Below are 18,017 nucleotides of genomic sequence, written 5' to 3'. Positions count from 1 at the left end.
TGCTCTTTAGGATAAACACATAACTTAAACATTTTATATAAAGGTCACTTTTCGCCATCCAGAAGAAGATTTTTTATCTATGGGCTATATTTTGTGTGTGTGTGGTCAGCCATGTGTTAGATCTCCTTTCAGAATGGGCAGCATTTTTTTCATTTTATTGCTGAAGTCCACAAGCTTTTCTGATCTGGAGTTTAGCTCTGGGTCAAACATTAATATTCAGAACCATTCAAGACCAATAAGTTCAGCTTTGATGCTTCGGCTCAGACCCCTTGAACAACACTAGTGCAGCAATTCACACAACTCCAAAAGATTTACATACATAGAGTAGGCACTGTGTGTGTGTGTGTGTGTGTGTGTGTGTGTTTGTGTTTGTGTTTGAGTGTGAGAGAGAGCGAGAGAGAGAGAGAGAGAGAGAGAGCGCGAGAGAGAGAGAGAGAGAGAGATAGATAAATTGCAGAACTCCTTTGACCGTTTAATTATGAGAACGCGCTTTCTATTACGACTCAAGATGTTTATTGTCTCTCCGGTTGTACAAGTACAATCTTGCAAAATAGTTTGGCTGGGAGGCACTATTACAGAAATACAGTAAATATAAAAAAAACATATAAATATAACAAAACAAAATATGAAAGGCAATAAAAATATATACATCTATTTTTTTTGAGAATATAAAAAGTAAGAATCAAGGTGCCAAGAGGTTGCATATACAATAATTAGTCAAAATGTTACACAGAGGTTAGATCGCACTGTGTGTGTGTGTGTGTGTGTGTGTGTGTGTGTGTGTGTGTGTGTGTGTGTGTGTTATTTATTAGTAGTCTTATGGCCTGTACCTCCTACCTGAGGGCAGCAGGGAGGGGAGAGTGGAGTGTACAGGCTGGGCAGCTCACACCTGGTAATGTACTGGGCTATGGGCACCACCCTCCCCAGCACCATGCGGACTATACTGGTTGAGCTGACATACCAGGTGGTGCAGCAGCCCATCCTCTCTATGGTACCCTGGTAGGAGTCCCTGAGGATTTGGAACCTCAGGCCATACTTCTTTAGGTGCCTAAGGCTCCAGTCATAGATGTCATGTAAATGTTTGCCCCCAGGTAATTGACCACACTCCCTACTATTGTGCCGTTGATGGTGACCTCCTTGGTCTTGGGGTCATTCAGGGAGAGATGGTGGTCTTGACACTACTGTTCAAACGTGGTCACCAACTACTGTGTTGTCCACAAACTTCACAATGCAGGAGGGGGCTGAGGACGAAGCCCTGTGGCGTTCCCGTTGTTAAATGAAGTTGCTTAAGTTAAAAAAAGGTACCTTCATAATTTTATTCATTAGCTCCTTTCTCTCTAACAACTGGCCATTAGGGAAACAAATGAATCTCTCCTCAGCCAAATTGCCAGAGTTTTGGAACGATGACCTCACTTCTGTTGAAGATATACAAGATATACTGTGGAATTGGCTGCCTCAGTAGCATGATAATTCATCTTGCTGGCAGAAACACAGGACTTTTGGTCGTGAGGAGGGAGAGGTTGTTGTTTGTCATGGAATTGCATGAATAACACTGGGATTCATTTATATCTATCGATCCTGTGTATTGTTGTGATGTGTAGATCAAGTTTAGGATGGTAAGTAAAACTGAGTAACTTTTCTCCATCCTTTCGTCTCTGTCTGATTTAGTGTCACCCGTCTGTCTAATTTGTGGACACAAAACAAATTAACTTAAAACCTGTGAGAGACCCAACCTGGAATGAAGCTGTGGTCTTTTGCCAGTGTGATTGCAGCTGTAGCACATACCAATTTCATGATACAAAAATAGCTCAGAAAATGGCAATTTAAAGCTAAAAATCCCCTTCGTTGCTGTTATTTTAGTGTCAGAGTGACACAAGGATCATGATCCTGGATAGTAAGGTGGTGTAATTGTGTCAAATAGCGTCAATTTAGGCAAATTATATCATCAGCTCTTCTTTTCTCCCTTTTTCCTCTGTCACTGATTACATTTCTGTTTTATTTTTCCATTTCTACAACTCCTGTGGTTCGTTTTTGAGAACAAAATGTTTCCTGTGTGTTTTATCAGCCAGAACAACAGGGTGAGTTGAGTGAGCAGTGAAATGTCTGTCTGTCTGCTGTTTGACACCTTAGACACTTCTTAGTCTCCTAGATACATTTTCCTCTTGCCTGTAGCTACATCACCTCTCTCAAAGTGCATGACAGTCCCTGCTGTCAGAGAGGCACTCTTAACATCCAAGAGTGTCACTGTCCCTGTCAAAAAAGGAAGTCTCTTACTCGTCCAGCTCAGTGATATTTCAAGCTTCTATCTGAGGTACTGAGTGGCAGTTTGATGTGTGAATGGTCCTCCGTGGAAATGTAGGGCTAAGTAAAAGATGACTCAGCTATGCTTTTTGGTGATTATCATTTGGGAGTCAAACTGAGAAAAATGTGATGAAAAATAAGGAAGTAAAAGTAAAAAAGTAGTTTCATTTTCTCCTGCTGAGCATGAAAATCTATGAAACATGCTGGGACAATAATTCAAAGTAGAAAACTCTTTGTGCTAGTTTTCCTGAATGCCACTTTATCATTAGTAAATCTGACTTTACCTGGAACTGTGTGGTGGTATGATAGTGTTAATGATGAAAAATAAATGTGAGACATCATAAGACAATGTCTTATATTTTGAGACTGTAGAATTTGTATTGTACATATTGTGCTACAAAGTGCAATGAAATCTCACATCTTGAACAATATTGTCAATAATTAAACTGTAAATAATAAGGTATTTGGCTGTTTTTAGAGTCACTCAATCTTTATTTTAAGAATAAGGTCAACACAGCATGACTGTATTTTCTCTTATTCTTTGCAAGGTGCTGTCTTTAAGAAAATACTTTTTCTTTTTCAAATTTCATTTTGGAAAAAAAATCCCAAGGTGTTCTGTTTTTAAATAGGGCCTATGCCAGTAACGATTCAACTTTATTGTATTTTTTACATGGTTGCTGTTGTGTTGTTGTGTTAGTATAAAACCCTTTTAAAAAGTAGTAATATGAGTACATCTTTAAATGCCACAGAAATGGCAGGTCTTTCTTTAAAGAAATTAATAAATGCTGATGATTCTACAAAATGATGTATTTTTACAAGATTATGTTAGCAGGAAATACACTGAATTTGAATTTTACTGTTAAATTCCATAATGACAAAAGTGGCATGTCTTTCTTTTTTCAAATAGTGTGAAATAATGGTGATTCTATAACGTAGTTATATGTAGTCTTTACAAAGTAGTGTGCAAATCAAAAACCTTTTTGTTTAAAAAGGAGAAGCCCACAATTTTCTGGTGTAACGCAGAACTTTGACTTCCTGCATCTCTGGCTGCAACTCTCCTTTCTGTATCACAGCTTCCCCATCTCTTTGTAACATTGTGAATGAGAAATACCATAAAGCATATTAAATAACACAATGAATTACCACTGAAGAAAAATGAAAACTTGAAAGTTATATTTAGACTCATCCTTAATTTCTCTGCCATAATCAGCAGTCAAGCATGGCAGCCTCAGTGTATCTTAAGTGTGCTTATATTTTATGCAGAGAACATGTAACTGCATTCTGTGCAAACACCACATGCATGTTAAAAGGCATTTTATTTAGTCCCATGGGTCCTCTGAAACTTTTCCAGATAGATGTGTGTTCCTGAGGCACATTATTACTCATTATTTGGGAAGTGAATGAATGCTTTTAGTGCTGTGACGTACTTTAATCCATTTGGAAGGAAAAACCACCACAAAAATACATACATATTCTATAACAGCCACTGTCATAACAGCAAAGTTCAAGCTGCTCCGCAAGAAAGCACAAATGACTAATATAAAACATAATTATTTCTAATTAAATAGAGTGGTAAGGGATGGACGCAGTGAGATTTTCTGCGCGCACACACACACACACACACACACTCACACACACATATACACACACACAGACATCTGGTGAGATGTTGAGCAGACTGATCAGGTCTGTATGCCAGGTCGACACAAGGCTGAGATTCATTCTTTAGCTTTTTGTTTGTTATCCTCCCACCGCAGCAGGCATGTTAACCTTTCATGAATCCAGTGTATTGTACCACATACCCACGATTTTACAGCACCACTGTCTTGACATTCATGTCCTGCTAATCACAGTAATTGCAGAGGACATTGTATTTTTATGTCAATGGCCTAATTGCTCTTGATTATAATCACTTAAACGGCTTCATTTGTGACCAAGACAACTTGTGAGTGCTTGTGTATGTGTATGTGTGTGTGTGTGTGTGTGTGTGTGTGTGTGTGTCTTATTTGTGTTTGTGAATGTGGGTGTACACTAAAGTATGTATTTATCTACGTTGACTGAATACACAAGCATCTTAGGTCACCAACATACATCAACAAAGATACTGTAGGCCATTTCATGAAATCTGAGGGAGCGACATGTTTCACCAACCATTCGTCATGATTACCAATTTACACAGCCAAATATTAAAATCAGCTTGGGAATAATTTACATTGTGTCCAAGATGTTCTTTCTTGCTGAGAGTGTAATGAGAAGATTGATACAGCTGTTAAGTACAAGAGTGATATCAATCTTCTCATCTAATTCCTGGTTAGAAAGTTAACAAAGTCCAACCATTCCTTTGGTAATTGAGATCTTTGGCTTCTAAAGACCTAAAGTTTTTTAGAGAAAAAAAACTTTCATATTTTTTGTGTTATGCTGAATGAGAACAATGTTATTGTTTGCACGTGCCAGAGTCTAATACTCCCTCCTACATTTATCCAAATGTTTGATGATACATACCCATTTAACCTAGCTTGGACTTCATTCTGTGCTTGGTACACTTTGTAAATGCATAGCTATTTTACAATAATATACACTATATGGGAAGCTACGTATATTATGAGCCATAACAGCCTTTTGACTGAAAAAGCACTGCAGGTTGATATGTTTAAAAAAAAAAGTTTAATTTAAACAGTCACATCAGGGCGAGAACCTGAACTAGAGTAAATGAGCACAGCAGTAATCAACTGCTGTAGTGCTCGTAAGAATAAGCTTCCAGGATTTATGCTCCAGAATTTTAGCTGTAAAAGTAATCATTTGTTCACTGTAATATATCAGCAGGAGAAAGACAGGAGGCATTTCTACCAGAAATAAACAGCACACCATGGTTGAAAATTACATTCAGTCTAATATTTGCAGAATCGGCTAGGGAGAAGAAACAAATGTATTTCATGCTAAAGAAACAACTCTGAAAATGTAACTTACAAGACTAACAATTGTCCAATTATCTTTTTTTTTGTCTCTGTCCATCTTGTCTGATGTGACTTGACTCATCTTTCAAAAGCCTGTTCTGAATCTCCATGACAGCCTTTTTCATTTCTTGTCCTTTTACTGTGGGGGCAATTATTCTCATTCCATTTCATCTTGAGTTTGAGTCCCCACGTCACATCTTCTGCACCTTGATGACAGGATGTTGAGTTTAAGGGCAATTTCACAAGACTCCCTGAACAGCATTGTTCCTGCTGACAGTTGGTCCACGCAGTGAGTATAGTGCATGGCCTTGGGTCCTTGTGCTGTAAAAGTGAGAGCACGCTCAGTGAAAGAGCAGCTACCTTTTAATCTGTACGACTTTCTCCCCACTTCAAGAAACCAAGTGTTTAGGATATACTTTATGCCTTGGAGAAAAATCATGATTGTTCACCTTGGAGCACTCAATATTCATCTTCATTTGCATGCTTGTGTTGGAATTACAAATTAATTCTCTGCTCATAAAATATTGGAGGCACTGAAGGCACTGAAACTACAAACATTATGTTTTATTGCGGACATAATGTATTTATGACTTTGTTTATGATTGGGAGATTGGGTTTGCATAAAAAGAACTGAAATGACTGTCATTAAGTTAGACTGCAGAGAGCATTTGGTATGATTTTACATTGTGCAGCCTGTTGTGCATGCATGTTGTAGACCATGGTCAGCTCAGTGGTGACCGTTTTTGTGTCCTGTTAATTTCAATGCAGTCTTCATTTTGGGAAAACACTACAGCTTTTGTGTGTCATGGGCCGCTAAAATCAACTCAGAATTAAAGTTCCTTGTACTGTAGTAACTTTGACAAATAATTTACTAATGTTTTAGAAATCTTAGAGATTAATTATCATCCATTAATAAGAACATTAAGAACACTCTGAAGCTTTTATTCATTTATTTATTTTGAAATTTGCAATTCAAATCAAGCTTCATTGTTAAAAAATAGTAAAATAATGAAAATATATATAATATATATAAAACAGTATTCAAGGCTTCTGGGATCTGTTGTTGTCCACACCTTTTTAAAATATCTCCTCACCATGACATTGGACATGCGTGCTGAGAATTATTTTTAGACACTTAAGACTTATCTCTGTTTATATAATGGTTACAGTATCAGACGCTGTATGAGATTCAAATGTATAAAAGGCCCCCCTAGGAAAATGTGTGATTTGTGATATTGGGCTATATAAATAAAACATGACTTGACTGTTTGACTTCTGGCCTTCTTGAAAAAGGCTGTGGACAGTCTGAACCAAAATCCTTGTGTTACCACCTTAACACAAAACTACATAAATAAATAAAATCCTTTATTGATATTAACTGCAGATATGATGGCTCAGAAAAAGTGAGAAACCCATCAGCATTTATCAGTGAATACCAACATTTTTTTTTAGCTTTAAATAGGGTAGGAATACAGACAAATTAAGGAAAAAAACTGGTACAGGTCTGAATGTTTGTCCCTCTACAGTGAGGGGATCTGGTGGCACTCACCTATAAATCTCTTCATGCTGTTGCACCCCAGTACTTAATGGACCTCCTCCATGTTTACCACCCTTCACGGGACCTGCGCTCCGCCAACTTGGGCCTCCTGTCCACCCCCCCACCCCGCACCAGAAGGCAAACCTTCGGAGCAGGGCCTTCAGTGTGGTAGCTCCTACACTGTGGAACTCGCTCCCTCCTAACATTCACCATGCACCAACTCTGGACTCTTTTAAATCAATGTTGAAAAGGCACTTGTTCCTGCAGGCTTTTACCGGCTAAATGTGGGGTTTTGTCTGTGTTCTTGTTATTGTGAAGCAACCTTGGGTTTCATGAAAGGCTATACAAAAATAAAGTTATTATCATTATTATTATTATTATTTAGCTGGCATGGTTTGGGCCCACTTATCCAATGATGGCACATTTCTATCCTGATGGGGATGACAGTGCCCCCATTAATAGGGAAAGAGAATGAATGAAACTGAATGAAAGTTTGAAAATGATGTGAATCATATGCTAGTCACCAGATCTCAACTCATTGAATACATGTGGGAGAGAGACATGTCAAACAGCGGTAAGCTATCACCACCATCAAAACACCAGATGAGGGAACATCTTTTGGAAGAATGGTGTTCATCCCACCAGAAGAGTTCAGAGACTGTAGAAACAATGCAAAAGTGAATTTAAGCTGTTCTGGTAGCATGTGCAGGCCCAACACCTTACTAAAACACTTCATCTGGGTTTTTCCTTTCATTTTTTTTGTTTTTTTTCTGTCTGTACCAGCTAAAGGGATTTACAACCTGGCAAGCCATTTTATTATTAATGGCTCATAACTGAACTATAAATTGTAAGTTATATAAGCCTTTATGAAGTAGTATCTATAATATTAAAGAAATAACATCCACAGCATGAACTTCAACTCAACAGGTCACTTCAACAGTTCACTGAGGTCATGAAGTCTGCTACTGTATTGGTCATTTCTTATACTTGATGAGATAAAAGCAAATTCATTACGATAATCTGTTTGGTTTCAGTTGCAGACAAGATTCTCAAAATGTTCTTTATTTCGGTGTCCATTTTCTTTTTAATATACATCATTGCTCTCTCTTTTCATTAACGTGGGTTTGTATATTTACATGTATCTATCAAAGCAGCATCATTTTATGTCCCACTCATTTGTGTGTCCTTCCATATCCAGTTTAGTAAACGTCAGAATTTAGAGCTCTAAATGAGAAGGTTTGGTACATGTTCAATTTAAAATACAGCCATCTGTCGACTAAACAAATTCACACATAGCTGCTGCAGGATGTTTTGGAAGCGCTCAGTAAATTGCATACCATTAGTGACCTGTGAAAGCCTTGTTTTCAGACTGACTGTCACACTTGGTGAAGTTTGTGTTTTTGTGGGTTTAAAAGGTTTTATTTTAACTAAATGTGGCAGAATTTCTCAACCCACACAAGAGCAGAGCATACATAAAATTAAGATCTGCTTTCACCAAGGCTGCTGCTAGTAACAGATATATATATATTATTTCAAATTGTGTTCTTTTTTTGTCTCTCTCCCTCCATCTCCATGTGCAGGTGGTATTTTTGAGACGCGGGAAAGTGAGCTAGTGAGTATGGACGAGCTGGCTTTTAAGTTTGCTGTAAATAACATAAACCGCAACAAGACCCTGATGCCCAACACAACACTCACCTACGACATTCAGAGGATCAACCTCTTTGATGGCTTTGAGGCTTCCAGGAGAGGTAGGAAGTGATTACAAGATGTAGCTACAGCATACCAAGTTTTCCACATTAGCAATTATTACTGCAAGTGATGAAAACATAATCACCAAAATATGTGTCTGTAATGGATTACAAGTGCTATGTGGTATCAATACTTGTAAAATAGTTAGCAAATCCAGAATCACAAGAGAATAAGAACTCTGGGCTCTAAGTTTAAGGGACGCTTTGGTTTAAGGGGACTGATTTTATGAATGTTCCCCCATAATTTTGTCAACAAAGAATAAAAGAATGTTAACATATAGGAAAAGTTGTATTTTTCCTGCTGTTAAAAATACAAGGAAAATAGTCCCTTTAAAAACCATACTTTAGTAAATAATTACAGAGTTATCCAGAAAATAACTACTTGACTTGTTTCCATAGGACATGAACCGAGTCTTCAATGGGAAATTGAGTTTAGGAACAATCTCTAATCAAAAACCTGATGACTACTGTATGTGTCATTTCTTACTACTTTTACAGTATGTGACCAGCTAGCACTCGGGGTGGTTGCTGTGTTCGGCCCCTCTCACAGCTCCTCAGTCAGTGCTGTTCAGTCCATCTGCAATGCTCTGGAAGTCCCTCACATACAGACCCGCTGGAAACACCCGTCAGTGGACAACAAAGACACCTTCTTCATCAACCTGTTTCCCGAGTACACCGCCATTGCTCGGGCTATCCTGGACGTAGTCACCTTCTTCAAATGGAGGAAGCTTACGGTGGTCTATGAGGACAGTACAGGTGGGGCACATTGTTTTCATCAGCCTTATCTGGATATGAAATTAAGGGTTTAAATAAACATAAATCCTCCTTTAAAAAAAAAACTTTGGTAATTAATACTTTTGTGTATGGTTTTACTTCCCATTGCTTTATTGAATGTCAACCAAAGACATTTGAAGTGAAGAACAGAGAGGAGGAACAGGTCAAAAGTCCTGCCTTGTGTTTTCTCAACCTTACAATATATTCATATGTCATGGTTATAATTACTCTACCCCAGCCACCTTTTTCATAGTGGCCAGTGAACCCAATCTGTGACGGGGCACGAGTGCCTCATATCAAACATCTTGCAGTATTCCTGCCCTCTGACTACACACCACAACACTGACAGTCTCAAATCCAGCCCATATAGAGTCCCTGCCCATGACCCAGAGAATATAAAATGTTGTTGTTGAAATGTCATAGTTTATAGATTTTTTTGCCTTTTATGTTCAATCAGAATCTGAAATGTCATGCAAACACTTTCTCAATTACACACAGTTGTGTGCATTGAAGCACAGTATGTAGGAATGAGGGGAGTTTGTGCTGGTATATGCTCAGGTGTGTGTTTGTTTGTTTTTGATGTGTTTAGAATAAACTGAAAAGAAGAAGTCGTTGGTTACTGACTAGGACTTACATCCCTCAATCAGAGGATAAAGGTCCTCATGACAGCAAAATAAATGTCCTGCTGAAGTGTCCTTGAGCCAAACACTCAAACCTGAGGATGTTCTGTATCAAACCGTGACCTTTCACCTTCCTGCAGGTGGATAAGGAAAAAAGATGGGATAACTGAAATATCTAATTGTCTATTTTTTAGGTCTGATGCGGATGCAGGAGTTAATTAAGGCTCCGGCAAAGTTAAACTTGAAGATCAAGATCCGCCAACTGACCCCAGGTAACCAAGATGCCCGGCCACTCCTTAAGGAACTGAAGAAAGACAAGGAATTCTTTATTCTCTTTGATTGCTCCTATCGCATGGCTGCGGAGCTCCTTAAGCAGGTGTGTACAGGGTTTAATATTGGTTTCTTTTTATTACAATGTTCTTCTGTTTCACAGATTTTACAACACATTTATATGTCTTTTGTGAACAACACATTTGATGATGTTTATTCACGTATTTGCTTTGTTTATGGAGGTTTCTTTTATGATTCAAGTGATAGCCATTAAGGGAAATAACACAGAAAGAAATATCACTTCTCTTAATCTCTTTATGGTTCACAACATATTCCCATCACATGGATTTGTTACTATTTCTATTTTTGTTATTCACATCAGGGCTGTCAATTTTTGTCTTCAGGTTGGAGTGAGATGGAGTGGGAGTCATAGAGACCTCTCTTTGGCCTTCGCAACACATTTTTCATAAGACTTTTTTCTCTATTTTGATTTTGATGGGTAGCATTTTTGACACTCAAGATTAGAAAGATCTATGCTCCTCACCAAGTTACTCCCTTCATCTGATACTCCCCACTTTAGTATCTCAGGTTTATCCAAATAGAAGTAATATCTGAATGAATCACCTTAATACTGACCCAGACACATAGACAATAATGGTAGAAAATGAATACAATATACAATATGAACAAGAACAAACACAGCAAGGATAAATCTGGAACAGTCAGATTGTATAATTACTATCATACTCGCAACTTTAATTTCATAGACAAGTATGTTCGCCCCATAGAGATAACACATTGTTCAGAGATGAAAGTGCTTACCTGCTGAATATTGAGTAATCCATGGGTACCTGGTTATGTTTTAAAAAGCTATATAAGGGGTCATCTGGATTTCCTCCCCTAGAAAAAAAGTAATTAAAAAAAAACTTGCTGCATTTCTACACCGCCTAACCTCTTGGATTAAGTCAAGAAACAGCTACCTGAATTGGTCTAGATTAGTTAGATTGAAAACCAAGAATGCATCAAGAACAGTTTCTAATTGGGAATCATGAGACAGAGACACACTCAGAGACACTCACTCACTCTCTTACCCCTACTTGCATTCGCATGGCATGAGAGACACTGCTGCTGCCAGAAGAGCTGCTGACTGAAATGACTCTGAGCAGCATGCATGGGAATACATTACAATATGTTAGATTTGTGTATGTTTCTTGCTTTCCCCCTGATGATGTGAATCACTCTCTGTTGCCCAGTGCTACTGTTGCACTGTGGTACTCTGTCTTGTCTGTTCGTGTGCTGCCAGTATCTTCTTTTCATGCTGTGACGTTATCAGTGTTGCAGATTATGGACACTATAATCTACAGTATATAAAACTCATTATCAGGGGCACCACCGGAAAGTTTCTGGAAATTACGGATATTTATTGAATACAAATACAGTAATTCAATTAAATAGATTTAGATAAAGTCAATTAATTACTGAATCAGTCAAATATGTAAAGTTATGAATTCTAGGCGTCAGGGAACCAAAAATGTATTCACACTAGAAATAAAATGCACACGCACACAATTGTCAATAATACTCACAGGTTATTTATTAACTACACATGAATAATACGTAGTCAATGCAATAATAGGGATTATAGGATGAACATATTCATAAAGAAAGGATAATAACAAGTTTACTTACAGCAGCAGTGATAAATGAGATGGTCTAAATGTCTAATTGGTGTTTAGATTATTATTTTATCCTATTGGAAATAAAAAATGTAAATGCGTAATTTGGATCTTGAGTCAGCAATAAGCTCTTGTATCTATCACCAGTGTGATCACAATGAAAGATGGTTTTAGACTATTTTTCAGATGAAGACCAGTCAGCTGGAAGGGGGTCAGGATGGAGCCAAGTCCGGCAAGATGCAATTCTCGGCCAACTCCGCTGGACCCAATCGGTTCTGACCGCTGCAGGTTCCTGGGACGGCTAGTCTTTTCCAATCGCTGAGGCAGGGGTTCATCTCCAAGGCTGTCTTCTCAGGATACAGGCTGGGATTTAGATGAGCTGATGCTGGTTCCAATTAGTTATTATTTTAATAACTTCGGATCGACTGGCCAGGCGAAGTCGAAGCTAATCTAATTTAACTAATTTGACAAAAAGAGTCAAAACGGCGCTCTTGAGCTTAATTATCAATCTTCTTTTGAAGACGTGATGAATATTTGAATCACTGTAATACATTTATCAGGACTAGTAAACTCGTAAAAACTTGGTTAGAGCAACAATATAATTAAAAATCGACTTAAAAAAATGACGAACTGACTGACAAACTTAAAGTGAAGAGTACATAAAGTAGAACAGAAATAAAGTAACAGAAATAGAAAGAACAGAACTAAACGAACACTAGCCGAAGGACAACTAAGACAAAGTAAACTAGACTTTGATTTGTCCACTGCATCTTGTGACAGGAGGAGAGTTCATTCGGAGGTGAAAACAAAGGAATGTGTCAAATGTCCATGTTTTGTTTCACAGTTTGACAGAAAGGATTTCGCATGTCGTTCTGATCATTCTGGTGTTTCTCACATTAAGTCCCTAAGATCTTAACTCTGGGTTGAAAGTTCATTAGGGATGTAAATTTTGGAATTTACACCTTTTCCTGTGAAGTCTTGTTTATTCGGGATAGACGTGTGATGGGAAAGTCTTGCTTTATTCCCATCTCTGTTTGTCCCAATTTATGACTTGTCAGTCTCATCAGACAAAGGGGCAGTTTGAGGAGCCCTTTTTTTCTCTTTTGAATCAAGGCAATAAACTAGCCAGATGTTCTGGCTACATCAGTTATGAATTTATCTTTCACTGCATGAGAAAATGGACGTGATGTGAGAGCGTGTGAAGAGTGTCAATTACATGAGACTCACATGCAATGCGTGAGAGTTAGCAGTCATGTTTATATATCGAATTTTCATTTTACAGCTTTCATCAATGGGAATGATGACCGAGTACTACCATTTCTTCTTCACAACTTTGGTGAGTTCCAGTATGGAAAAAATGTAAACAAACAATAAAGTTTTTTTTTGTGGGCGATACCAGCGATAACTGTAAATCCTGTTAAAAATGTTGCGGTGATTCATCAACACCATCAAAGGCTGACAAAGCAACACCCTACACTAGAATTTAAATCTCTATCCCACTCTTTCTCCCTCTGTCACACACATAACACACACACACACACACACACACACACACACACACACACACACACACACACACACACACACACACACACACACACACACACCTGATGTCAACCTCACCTCTCCACATTGTAGGATTTGTTTGCCTTGGATTTGGAGCCATATCGCTACAGCGGGGTCAACATGACAGGATTCAGACTGCTGAACATAGATGACCCATGGGTGGGCTCCACTATGGACAAATGGGCCATGGAAAGACTGCAGGGTCCCAAACAGGAGAGTGGCCTGATGGATGGAGTCATGACTGTAAGCTTTGTACTGTTATTTTACATTACAGAGCACAAACACTACAGACACCTGCTCTCTTGAAAGCCAGTGGTGCAGTGGCATGCACAGACTTTTTGAAGGGCAGGGGTGAATAGAAAAAAAAGGGCACATACAGCACGTTCTCGCAACTGAAGAGGGCACTTTAGCACACATTTTTGCCACCCAAGAGGGCACTTTAGTGTGTTTTGCCAACCAGGAGAACACCTTAGCACACGTTTTGGCTCCCAAGAAGGCACTTTAGTGCGCGTTTTTCAACAATTGGGCACACCACTGCAGTGATGTAAATTTGTATGCTGTAAGCATGCTCGCTAACATCTGCTAACCTGTAAGTCTATGTAGGGGATTTCAGAATGACAAAGACAAGAAATGTTAACACAATAACCCTCAGTTATTCCAGTTCCTCACTAATCATTACATCTATGCTTTATCCTGATTACTCTTTCTAATGGCAACATTTTCCTGCAGTAACCATCATAGTTTAATCTTATCACAATTCCATCTTGAAGAGTCTTACTGTAGGGGTTTTACTTATTTTATAACTGATATTTAGTTGTGTATACTGTACAAAGCATGAGTGTGGTGTGAGAAAAAAAAATCCCAACAGCATCTTCCCCTCACTGCCTCCTCCGCAGACAGACGCAGCCTTGATGTATGATGCAGTGTTCATGGTTGCTGTTGCATCCCAGCGGGCCACTCAGATGACCGTCAGCTCCCTGCAGTGTCACCGCCATAAACCCTGGCGCTTCGGACCACGATTCATGAACCTCTTCAAAGAGGTCAGTGTTAAATAAGGGCTTGAATTACAGAGAACTTAAAAAAAAAAAGAAAACCAGCTTGACCACCATGCATTTTTGATGATGTGTTTGGAAAAGGGTTCATGAGCACAAGATCTTTCAAATTTACCATGTTCAGCTTCTGTTGCGAACATGACATTGAGCAAAAGTGGATGTCAGATAATGTCACATGACATGACCATGAGAGACCATACTTTGCCTATGAAAGTACACAACATAGAAATATACAGTATTTATCTACTTATGAGTTTGGCACGGTTCGACTGTCAGACTGGATGCCTACAGATAGAAATGAGGCCTTTGATGCATGAGTGTTTTGATCTCTTAAGTCTTAAATCCAGCAGAGGACCATTGCCTACCATGGAGAGGACACATTATGATTCAATCCCCTCACTCATATTTCCCCCCTTACTCTCTCTTTCTATGTCTCTCTCCTGTTCAGTGTTTCGTTTTGTTTGCCGCTGCCCATCCTTTGAAGCATCTGTCTTCCTTTTCAATTCATCACTTGACATCACTTGATGTAATTGCAAGAACCAGTAATATGTGTTACATAGCACTCAATTAAAACACCAGAACAGAATACAGGGACACAGCTTTCATTACAATAGCTGAATTAAATTATTGGACACTGTAACTGGAGGACTCTCTCTTCTACCTGTTAGTACACACTACTCAAAGTGTTGCTGTGGACAAAACTGACTGAATTGCTTTCTAAATGTGTGGACACTTGTTTTTCGTGTCATGTCATATTATCACTGGAAATATATGAACAAATGATCTTTTGTCTTCTCAAATAAAACTTGATGGATTTCTTTTTCTTTTTTTCTTTTTAAATTCAACTTGTTTGGGTTTGAGACTTTCTGGCTCTAAATGGTAAATCTGGTTTGCAGCAATGCATACATTTCAGTTCATACTCAACATGAATTATGAAGACTTCCCTGTCACTCTTAGTGTAAGTAACATAACACTTTTAAGACTGGAAAACATCTCAATCAGCATTAAATAAACACATTTTAAAATGCTGAAATGTATATTAATTGAAACAATAAAAGAAAAATGTGTTGTACACAGTACAGCTCATAAAAGATACTGTATGTTAAGATGTACAGTAGATAACAGCTTCAGTATATACTGTAATGTGCAAATTTGGAATCGGTCTCGTCAAAAAATGCCACTGCTTTTTGGCATTTACCCACACAAATTTGCTATTTAATTAAATTCAATTTATTTATTTATAAAGTGACAATTCACAACAAAAATGATCACAGGGCACTTTTCACAAACAGCAGGTCTAGACTGTACTCTCTATTTTACATAGACCCAACATTCCCCTATGGAGAAACCTTGAGCAGAACCAGACTCTAGGTGCGCGGCCATCTGCCTTGACTGGTTGGGTTGGGAGAGAAAGAGGGAGGTGGAGTCAGGAAAGAGACATAAATATCCCTACTGTAAAAAGAGTATGATTATGCATGTAAATGTAGTCATTATCACTATATTCAATATAAACATTCATACATATTGTGACTGTACCACAGAACAACCTGTAGGCTGTACACATCTTTCAGATGCAAGTCTACCACCTGTCTATCAGCACTGACTTCTCACTGCCTTGATCCCCTTCACTTTCTCTCCTGGGAATCTCTTCGGCTTCAATAAGACTCTGTGCATACAAGGAACTCAAAGGGCATTTGAGACTATTTCCCTCTACCCTCTTCCTCTGCATTTCTTCTCCATAGGCACAGTGGGATGGACTGACAGGGCACATTGTTCTTAATAAGACAGATGGCCTGAGGAGAGACTTTGATTTGGACATCATCAGCCTCAAAGAGGACGGCGCTGCTAGGGTGAGCACAGGGGCCTGGAACAGCCAATTACACCACTCATATGCTGCTTCCACACTAGCTGATTCAGTCCATTAAGGCGTGTGTGTGTGTGTGTATGTTTCAAAAATGCTGAGGTTCTGTTGAGATAGATTCCATTTATACATTTATTATTGTATTAACATTTGTTCCCTCATCAATATTTATAATGCTTCAATTTATTTTTTTTCTCCCTCCACACTATCTGTGCTTCATGTTGCACCCTTGACATTTTCAAAAGGGTATAAGGGAGGCCGGAAGTCGCCTTACAAAAAGGTGGATCAAGGTTTGTGCCAGTGCCCAGTTTGGTCGAGCGTTTGTTGTTTGCCCCCCCTCTCCCCCCTTTTTTTCACTCTATATGCCACGCACCTCCCTGCTCCTTGCCTTGTCAACCTTGTTTCTCTTCACTGATTTTGTGTACAGCAATGCCATGTGTTTGACATTTCAGTTTCCTCCACGTTTGGGTTAAGGCATTGCTCTGACACTTTCAAAAACTTTAGCAGCAGTGGTAGAAGATGTAGACATAACAATACCTGCATTAGAAGAAGAAGAATCAAGACTCACTCTAAGTGGAGAGTTACTCGCAATTCATTTTTTGGCCTTTGATTGACACAAGGGGCAGTGCACATGTTAAATGCTCACTGCAATGCAACTGTTAGAGATCAAATTAAACTTGTTTTTATTCAGTGATCCCTCTATTCCTTTCTTTGTCAAATGAAGATGCATTTTAAGGGTGAGGGTTAGGGGTTAAGATTAGGGTTAGGGTTAGTCATTGGATCTGCTCTTAAAATTAAATTTTTGTGATTTTCACACCTCTTAAAGCCAGAGTCAGTCATTTTGGAGAAAGATTAATATTTGAAATAATAACAATAATAATACACCCTTCCCTTCATGCTCATTTAAAAGCTCCCTAAAAGAGGAATATGATGGAATCCAGAGTGAAGCTTCAGCTGTAGAGTCACTTCTGTCTCTCACACTTTCTCATGAGTGGAAAATAAATATTTCCCCATGTGAGCACAACAGTCCATCCACACTCTCTGCCTCTCGGTGGCCTCCCGGCTTCTTACTCAACTTGCGTTCAGCTTCTCCAGCCACAGAAACAGTGTCAGCTGCAGCTCCTGGGGAGCTGAGAGGACAGTGGTTGGCTAAACTGCATTCACCAGACTGACAACAGAACCAAAATAATTTGCATGTCAGCTTATGCTTAACTAAATTTGATGGAAAGAATGAAAAAAACAGGAGGGGTGGGGTGGGGTGGGTGTTATCTCCTTGAGACTGTCTCGCATTCTTCAGAGTTAATTGATACATTAAGTAAACTGAAAGTGTATCTGTATCTTTCCTTACACAGTGAGCTGCTTTGATTACTTCCCCCTGTCCTGTGCATGAGCATGAACATACCCTGATTGGCTGGAATAATGTTTTTCTCGCTTGGTCTAAGCCTCTTTGTTGGTTTTCCATTAACTGAACCAGTGCTGTGTATGAGAATGATTTTATTTCAGCTCACACATAAAACAGACAGCTGATCCTGAGGAGATATTTGCTGAATTTGAAAAAAGTATATTGAACACTCTTTCTACAGAATCACTGACCTCGCACAAAATATACTATAAATACCAAAGTTGCTGTTACATATAGGGCCTGGCGAGAGATTTAT

General features: G+C 38.7%; 1 protein-coding gene across 1 annotated transcript in view; it reads left to right on the top strand.

The window, feature by feature from the left end:
• Positions 1 to 895: 895 nt before the first annotated feature.
• grik1a (glutamate receptor, ionotropic, kainate 1a) overlaps positions 896 to 18,017 on the top strand; it is a 33,561-nt gene continuing 16,439 nt past the window's right edge. The window contains exons 1-10 of the mRNA XM_053331100.1: positions 896 to 991; positions 1,092 to 1,194; positions 8,373 to 8,540; positions 9,039 to 9,296; positions 10,129 to 10,310; positions 13,163 to 13,216; positions 13,519 to 13,689; positions 14,343 to 14,486; positions 16,241 to 16,348; positions 16,605 to 16,649. Of these exons, the coding sequence (XP_053187075.1) occupies positions 896 to 991; positions 1,092 to 1,194; positions 8,373 to 8,540; positions 9,039 to 9,296; positions 10,129 to 10,310; positions 13,163 to 13,216; positions 13,519 to 13,689; positions 14,343 to 14,486; positions 16,241 to 16,348; positions 16,605 to 16,649 (1,329 nt within the window). The remainder of the gene's footprint in view (positions 992 to 1,091; positions 1,195 to 8,372; positions 8,541 to 9,038; positions 9,297 to 10,128; positions 10,311 to 13,162; positions 13,217 to 13,518; positions 13,690 to 14,342; positions 14,487 to 16,240; positions 16,349 to 16,604; positions 16,650 to 18,017) is intronic.

Source organism: Scomber japonicus, chromosome 13 (genome assembly GCF_027409825.1).
Source record: "Scomber japonicus isolate fScoJap1 chromosome 13, fScoJap1.pri, whole genome shotgun sequence".
Taxonomy (NCBI): Eukaryota; Metazoa; Chordata; class Actinopteri; order Scombriformes; family Scombridae; genus Scomber; species Scomber japonicus.
This window is presented reverse-complemented; position numbering and strand designations above follow the sequence as displayed.